The sequence below is a fragment of the Stereum hirsutum genome (genome assembly GCF_000264905.1).
Source record: "Stereum hirsutum FP-91666 SS1 unplaced genomic scaffold STEHIscaffold_5, whole genome shotgun sequence".
Taxonomy (NCBI): Eukaryota; Fungi; Basidiomycota; class Agaricomycetes; order Russulales; family Stereaceae; genus Stereum; species Stereum hirsutum.
This window is the reverse complement of record NW_006763135.1, coordinates 577,191-585,448: the sequence shown is the minus strand read 5'-3', so window position 1 is coordinate 585,448 and position 8,258 is coordinate 577,191. Positions and strand designations below refer to the sequence as shown.

The window sequence follows — 8,258 nt, the reverse complement described above, 5'->3', positions numbered from 1 at the left end:
AACATCAGAACTTCATCAAACGGACTTATTCAGACTTATCAAGGGTGCTAAGTCCATCTAAGTCCGAATAAGTGTGAAGTCAGTAAGTACCGGGTAAGTTCAGAGCGCTCCAGGTAGATGGCCACTTTAGAATGTCAATTGGGGGTCAAGGAAGCTAACATGCACCATTTTGATGCATTTCTATTGACAATGACAGGTATCTATATTCTAGCTAGGAATAATTAAGGGTCATCACGTGGCGGAGGGCTACTACGATCAACGATGTCCTCATAAATCATATCCTCCTCTTCCTCCTTCACATCTGCACGCTTCTCCTCCTTCATGAACTCATTCACCTTGCTCAGTATCCCATCACACCGCTTTGAATCCTTCAGCAAGTCCTGAATGGGCTTACTATTGTAGTTACCAACAGCCCGTTCTCCATAGTTTGCACCAAAATTTGATGCATTCTTCACCTTGATACCGGTCTTATACATTGAACAGACCCGGGTTACCTATACTCCTCAAATCAGAAAATAGAATAGATTAGATTGGGTAAAATATGACATACTGCAAGCTTTGTGATGAGAAGTGCGCCGACGGGGAATTTGTTGCTTTGACGGGTAGCATTCCGTGTCTTTCGGATATGATGTGCCATACCGACAAGCATATATTTAGACTTATAGAGGCCTCGGGGCACCTAGAAAACCAATGGATATGTATACGGAATGAAGAAGGATGTAAAAGCGGACACGCACCTCATCATCCGGATAAGCCCATAATGCTGCACCATTCGGCCCAACCATATTGCTGTACCACTGAAGAATCTGGGGTTTCTTCTTACCTTTTAGTTCCCTTTCGATGTACTTGGCGACCCGGTCAAGAAACCCGCGTTGCCAATTCTTGACTGCCTGATACGCCTTAGAACAGTCTCAGTAAAACCACCAAGTGGAAGATGGAGGCAGAGTAGGATAAACAAAGAATTACCAGAGTATAAACCTTGTCCTTCCGCTTCTTCTCCAACCGATACACAATCCGAGGACACGCATCCTTGACAGCCTTCTCGAGAGCACGAGTGAATGTATGACCGTCTTCGCCGTCAACGTTCATGGGGTTCTCAGATGCCTCGTACGACGAGATAACGTTGGCCGTTATAGCGGACCACTTCTCGCATGCCCAGTCAGGCAGCTCGCCACTGCCTCGAGAAGCATCACCCATCTCAGCAGCAGAGCGTCGACTGCGCACAGCGGGCTTAGGTTTCGCAGCGGCAGCAGCAGCAGGAGCCTCGTCATCTGACTCGACAGCAGCCTGTGTATGTGTTATCGTTGGCAACACCTACTTTGGATAGTCAATGACAGATCTTACCATGCTTTGACGAGTGGCGTTCTTCACAACAGCGCTGCGACGCTGCTTGACGGCGTCATCCGTGAACGCATCCTCCTCGATCACCTCAACCTCGCTATCATTATCGCGCCCACCCTTCCCCTTGGCCCCGACCTTCCGCGCACCACCTCGTTGACCGGCCCCCTCATTGTCTCCGACTTCCTCTTCTTCCTCCTCATCACCCTCATCAACTTCGGGCTTCTGCTTTGTTGCTTTCCCTCGTGATGAAACGACACGAGGCTTCGAGGCGCCGGGAGCACTGCTCGCACGTTTGGGTGGCACGGGTGGAGGTGGCACCCAGTCGTCTTCGAAGGCGCTCTCGGTCGTGGCTCGCTGCTTGCCTTTCATGGCGGTGGACGACCTCACCAGTGTTTGAGCCTTTGGGCTATGGGGAGGGACAACAATGAGCGGCCGTGAATGTAGTGGTAACGAAGCTGGTACATACCGAGACTCTGGTGGGGCCACACTAGCAGAGCGCCCTCGATGGTCTGCAACTTCGCCGAGAATCGATTTGCCCTCCCGGCGATTTCTTTGTCTACGGGTAAGCTGTTGGCAATACAACGTTCAGAGTATAAATCAGCCTCGAGTGATCTAGGCATACGCGATGGAAAGGTACACACCTTTTCCGGCACATCCGACTCACTTTCGTCCTGGTCCATGAATTCATCATTGTCGTCGATACTCTTGCGCGGTTTTTTCTTGACGAAAGTCTCGCCGTGAGTAGAATGAACAGCAAAAAGAATATGTAGCATACCTTCTTCGGAGCCTCGTGATGGCTCTCGTCCGCCTCGACGTCTTCGTCGTCTTCGTCGTCGTTGTCGTCGTACATTTCGTATGTCTGTGAACCCGTCATGCCAGGGCCTCAGACATATCACATCAAGAGGAGTACCAAAGTGATGAGCATACCTTTCGTTGTACGGCTCGGCGGCTACGCTTCTACGCGTCGTGATATCACACCCCGAGTGCCATGCATGTGCGTGAAGTACAAGCGAAATTGCGCATGGAAGAGGTTTGAGTAGAGGGAGCAATGGTGGATGCGTCAAATAGGAAAGCATTCTATGTCAGCTCTCACAGAAAATTTTGGGAATATGAGAGGAGAGCGTACCTTGCTCACTTCTCCGTCCTCGATCTCGGGACCGCCCTTATTCTGATTCCCATTCCGCTGTTGCTGCTAGATGATACAATGCATTTCAACAAAGGGAGACGAAGTTAACGCACCGCCAAATGGACAGCGCGTGCATGTAAGCGTGGAGAGCGGCGACAAGGGTCAGATACCAGTAACAAAAGAGTCGCGGCTGACGATACACACCACTGGAGCACTCCGGTTCTCTTTCGCGCGCACCTCGTTGACAGTTTGGGGAGCCCGTCGTCCGCGTGTTTGCTAGTTAAAACATCGGATGATCAGCTCAATATTGGGCAACGAATGGAAACTTGTTACAGACCACGATAGGTCCTTCGGCGAACTCATCCGCGGCGGCGTCGACGTCTTGCTTCTGTTGGACGTGGTTTTCGGCTCCTTTCTTCTGTTTTCCTGCTCTCTGGAATGGAGGTCAGAGGGCTTCTCCCAGCAGGACAGGTATGCGGCGAGGATCTTGTTACACACTTTGGGAGCTTGGAGTTGCGCGTTCTGTTGATGATCGAGGCTCTGTGAAAAGACGACGGCCAGAACGAGCAATAGAGGACCGTGGAAGAAACCGAGAGGGTGAGAACAGATCAACACGACGTGGGAGGAAGCGCTTACGTCGTATACGTCAACGTCCATCCGATCATCCTGATCGCTGGCGTTCGCCTCTCTCTCTTCACCATCACCTCCTTCGACCTCTTCGACCTCTTCGCCATCATCCTCACCAGCGGCCTTCTCCCCTCTCGCAAAACTTAGCGCCTCGGCTTCCTCCTCAGCGGCTCTCTCGTCGTCCAACTCAGCTAGCCGCCGCACGAGTTCCGCACGCTTCCTCTCTTTCTCACGCGCTAGGTCTTCCTTGGTTTTCGTCCTCTCGTCTTGCTCGGCGCGTTTGGCAGCGGCACCAGCTTTGATAGTTGCCATCGACCGCGGGATCATCTTGAAGGTCACACGATCCTCTGGCGCGCGACGGATGAGGTCGTATCGCTTGCCGGCGCTCTCTGGAGCGTGTTCGGTGGGGTGATGGTTGGATACATTGAGCGGGAGATCGGGGGAAGACGAGCGTTCGCTGCAGAGGACGAGTGAGATCGTTAGAAAATGAGTAATCGTATGTTGAATTGCCATGTCCGGCAGACCGTGACAATACTGACCTTCCATCAATCTCTCCAGGCTCTCGAGGATCCTGTGTCTCGTTGGCAGCACCGGCACTTTAATAATGAGGTCGCAGATGCGGTGAGTGAGCGTTGTTAGGCGCTTTCGCTGACAAGATAAGGAACTCACGTATTGTCATCGTCTTTTTTACCTCCTTTGTTGCGGCTTACAATTTTCTTCTGTATTGTGTCAGTTTTTTGCTTGCCAGAAGATGCAGTGTTTGCGCCTTTCGACGAGCGCGCGCGCGCCATGGTGGAGGATGGAAGTTGAAGAGTGTAGCGGAGTCACGACGACGCGTAAGCGTTCACGAGCCAATGAGAATTCGCCAGCTCGGTCGCGCGACTTGTGCGTTCGTTCGTTTCCTCTCCTTCGTCACCCCCGTACTCATCCACTCTCTCCCTCCCAAGCCTCGTTAGCCGTGCAGCCCACCATCTCCATCGATAATCATTCAACCGGATTGTCCGCCACACCCGTTAGTTCAAAACTTCCACAACTGCAAACCCGTCTCTCGACCAACCGCGCACCTTCTCTGCGCCTTCGTCTCCGACTTACTGCAGCCCGCCCGTCCGGCATCACGACGAACGACCCAACGCCTGCCTCCAACCAGCCGCGGGTGTCATCAACAGCAGCTTTGGCCACACCCTCACCACCTTCGGACCACTCGGATCCCCATCAACGGTACTCCTGCTCGTTCTCAACAGCGACAATTTAAGTGTCGTATCTCGTACCTTCTGTAAGTCTGTTTGGTTTTGAGCTTTCTAATTCACTAGGTCACTCATCTTTGTCTCGTAGACTTCAATAGGCCTTGGGCTGCCTCAACCTCACTTACGACAGCTCTACCTCGTAGATTCACGCCGGCTGTCACCCCGGATCAACTTGTATGTCTCTCTTTTGATGTCCCTCACCTTCGTTGCTCATAATCCTCCCCATTAGGACGCGTCAGCCCATACAATAACGCTGACAGTATTGAACGGCAAGGTGTGTCTCAATGTCTTGCGACTGTTGACTTCGTATCTTGAGCTGGTTCGGGCCATTGCGATGGACGTGCGATGCCCGCCACATCCTCTCTTCGCCCCTGCATCGGTGAGATTCCTCACGGGTATGATGACTCATGTTACATCAATGCATTGGGCAGTCGCACTTCGACATACCCTCTGCTGAGACTCTCGACGGCTCATCTTATGTTTACTTCTAATTCAAACTCGGTCGAGTACTGACTTGACTTATTCCTCACAGCAGAATGGGATTTTATTGTAATGAATGCAAACGGACGTTCCCAGTGCGTATTGGCCTCCAGCGGCATGTACGACGTGCCCACCGTCATCGCAAGCCCCGCGCCGGTCCCAGCACGTTCCGATATCATCCCCACCTCAACGGTATGTTCAGCACTGGCATTTTTTCCATTTAATTACCTGCTCATCATATCTCATGCATTCAGCTCGTCGGACTGACCGCCATGGCACCTTCGTTGATGATGACGATGCCTCGGACGACGGTTCGGAAGATCCCGACATTGATGATTGGGGATCGTTCGCGGACCGCCCCTCCTTCGAGTTCTGTGAGCTCATCTTCGAGAAGATGCTCACATCGGTCGGCGACATCAACTGGCTCCTCAAGATCATTCAGGCTAAGAATGATCTCGGCAGCGGCGACCCCGCTATCTTCCAAGATGCCGACGACATGTACGCTGCTATAGATGGAATCGACGTCGAGGGTGCCGGGTGGCGCTCTTTTCGAGTTCGGTAAGTTCACGCTCTTTTCGTCTCCGTTGGACTGTCGGTTTTATGGCTCATTCCGTCATCAGATACACTGGCCGTGTGACGGCGGAGTCTCCCGCATGGATGCGTGAGACGTACGTCGTCCACACTCGAGACACGCTCGCCTTGCTCAAGAGCATGATAGCTAATCGCGAGTTCGATGGCAAGTGGCACTATTCGCCGTTCGAGGAGACGAACGCGTCGGGAAAACGTGTCTGGTCGGACTTGATGTCCGGACACTGGGCCTGGAAGCAAGCCGTATGTATTCCTTCGCCACTCGACTGTACAATTTACTCATGTATCCATGCAGGATAAGATTGCCGAGGATCCCGCCACACATGGTGCAATGCTCGTGCCGGTCATCCTCGGCTCTGACAAGACTACAGTCTCTGTCGCCACCGGTCATCAAGAGTTCCATCCAGTCTACCTATCTCCCGGAAATGTACACAATAATATCCGTCGAGCTCATGGGGATGCCGTCTTGCCCGTGGCATTCCTCGCCATACCGAAGAGTATGTTTTCATGACCTTCTTATATCATTGCTTATTTCTCTAATTGTGTTGCAGCCTGCCGACAGTTCAATGATGACGACGACTACAAGACATTTCGCAAGCAATTGTACCATGCGTCGTACGCACGCATCCTCTCCCCACTGCGCCCAGCGATGACGACACCAATCCCGTGTCGATGCCCTGACGCCAATTTCCGTCCCACGATCTTCGAAATTGGCCCTATCATTGCCGACTACCCAGAGCAGGTCTACCTTGCGCTCATTGTATATGGATGGTGTGCCAAGTATGCTTTTCCCCTGGATGATCATTTTTGCTTCGTCCTGATCCAATGCTTAGATGTTTCGCACCACCAGATGAGCTTCATGCAGCCGGTGACCCACGATATCGTGCGAAGACCGAAACACTCACGGAGCTCCTTGATCCGGACATCCTATGGGATGCCTTTGGCATCGTGAATGACGTTCTAGTAAGCCTGTCTTGTTCAATTGTTCTGTGATTGTGAAAACTAAGAAGCAATCCTGCAGCCCTTTACTTCTTACTTCCCCCGTGCCGACATCCATGAGCTCCTCACTCCCGACCTTCTGCACCAGCTCATCAAGGGCACCTTCAAAGACCACATCGTCACGTGGGTGGAGCAGTACATTTATCAGGTCCATGGTGAGGCAGAGGGAAGACGTATCATGGACGATATTGACCGTCGGTGAGTGTGTAGCCTATTTAGTACCCGCGCCCCGCTCTCTTTCTTACTCTCATATTATTTATATAGTATTGCAGCATCTCCGGCCTTTCCTGGCCTTCGTCACTTCAAGGAGGGCCGTAACTATAAGCAATGGACAGGTAATGACTCCAAAGCTCTTATGAAGGTTCGTTCTTCTGCATAATATTGCAATATGTATTCAATCTCACCAGCAAAGTAGGTCTTTGTAGCCGCCATCGTTGGCTATGTACCCGATAAGATGGTCCAGTGCATATCTGCTCTCCTCGATTTCACCTATATCGCTCGCCGTGACGCACACGACTCCCATTCCCTTCTTTGCATGGAAGAGGCCCTCGAGCGTTTCCACGACCTTCGCACCATCTTTGAAGAAGTCGGCCTCCGTGACGACAACTTCTCTCTCCCTCGCCAACATGCACTTATTCACTACGTCCGATCCATCAAACTATTCGGCTCTCCAAACGGTCTCTGTTCCTCTATCACAGAGTCAAAGCACATCCGAGCTGTCAAGCGCCCGTGGCGTTCGACCAGCAAACACAATGCTCTTCCACAAATCCTCTTGAAGAACGAACGTCTCTTGAAGATGTCGATGGCGCGTTCAGACTTCGGGCGGCGCGGAATGTTAGTCGGGGATGTTTTATCATATGTTACTTTCGGCCCGGATCTGCCAGTGATTTTTGAGGATGAGGAAGAGGAAGCACGGGCACAGGCAGAGGCAGATGTTGAGGATGTTGATGGCGAACGTCGGGATACAATTGTTAAGCTTTCGTCACGTCCGGGTATGTTCATTTCCCCATATTTTGTTTTACGTGAGGTCTCATTTCTCATCGTCTGATACAGCTTATTCTCAGGACGTACAGTCTCTGAGTCTTGAGCTAGGTGAACCTGGTCTCTCCGACATGATCAGAAGATTCCTCTATGATCAGATCTATGCTGGGCCCGATTTTGACGCTGATGACGTTGATCCTGACGAGTGGCCCGAGTTTCGAGGCCGTTTGTCTGTGCATAGTTCCGCTTCTGTTCTTTTTTATTCTCCTAGTGAGCTTTCAGGACCGGGAGGTATGCGTCGGGAGTACATTCGGAGTACTGACCGCTGGTATAATGCTCGTGAACGGCGTGATACTGCCCTTGTTCAGGTTGGTACACAGCCCGATGATCGTTTGGATGGAATGTTTGTTTGCCGTGTTCTTCGTTTTATCTCTTTTGTCCATGACCATGTTCTTTACCCTTGTGCTCTTGTTAATTGGTTCATACCCGATGAAGAGCCTGATGAAGTGACTGGGATGTGGATTGTACGCCCTGAGAAGGTTGGAGGTCGACGTTCCGTTGGTTTGATTCACTTAGAATGCTTTGTTCGTGCTTGTCATTTACTCCCGGTCTTTGGTAACACAAGAATACCCCACTCATTTCAACATTCCGACTCCCTTTCTGCTTTCAAAGCCTTCTACCTTAACCAATTTATTGATTATCACTCTCATGAATGTATTCCATCTACGTAAACTGTACTACCAGCGTATAAACACCAATTTATCCCATATCCCAATAATCAAGAGGAGATGGGCCACCACCTCTGACTTATCTGACTTACTGGGTTCGGTAAGCTCGGATAAGTCACTAAGTGATGTGCAGAAGTGCTGATG

At 51.3% G+C, this 8,258-nt stretch overlaps 2 protein-coding genes across 2 annotated transcripts; one reads left to right on the top strand and one right to left on the bottom strand.

The window, feature by feature from the left end:
• Positions 1-221: 221 nt before the first annotated feature.
• STEHIDRAFT_155255 (uncharacterized protein) lies at positions 222-3,885 on the bottom strand (the record flags this gene model as incomplete). Its single annotated transcript, XM_007302569.1, has 15 exons — positions 222-494; positions 551-679; positions 738-899; positions 967-1,287; positions 1,345-1,747; positions 1,808-1,908; positions 1,983-2,060; positions 2,117-2,223; positions 2,349-2,418; positions 2,468-2,533; positions 2,705-2,743; positions 2,805-2,900; positions 2,966-3,551; positions 3,634-3,690; positions 3,764-3,885. The coding sequence occupies 15 exons, from the start codon at positions 3,883-3,885 to the stop codon at positions 222-224; spliced, it is 2,610 nt and encodes an 869-aa protein (XP_007302631.1).
• Positions 3,886-5,149: 1,264 nt separating this feature from the next.
• STEHIDRAFT_24317 (uncharacterized protein) lies at positions 5,150-8,105 on the top strand (the record flags this gene model as incomplete). Its single annotated transcript, XM_007302202.1, has 9 exons — positions 5,150-5,376; positions 5,439-5,649; positions 5,702-5,903; positions 5,958-6,186; positions 6,240-6,369; positions 6,428-6,603; positions 6,670-6,766; positions 6,821-7,397; positions 7,459-8,105. Coding segments are annotated over 9 exons (2,496 nt in total), but the record flags the coding sequence as incomplete, so codon positions are not given.
• Positions 8,106-8,258: the final 153 nt, after the last annotated feature.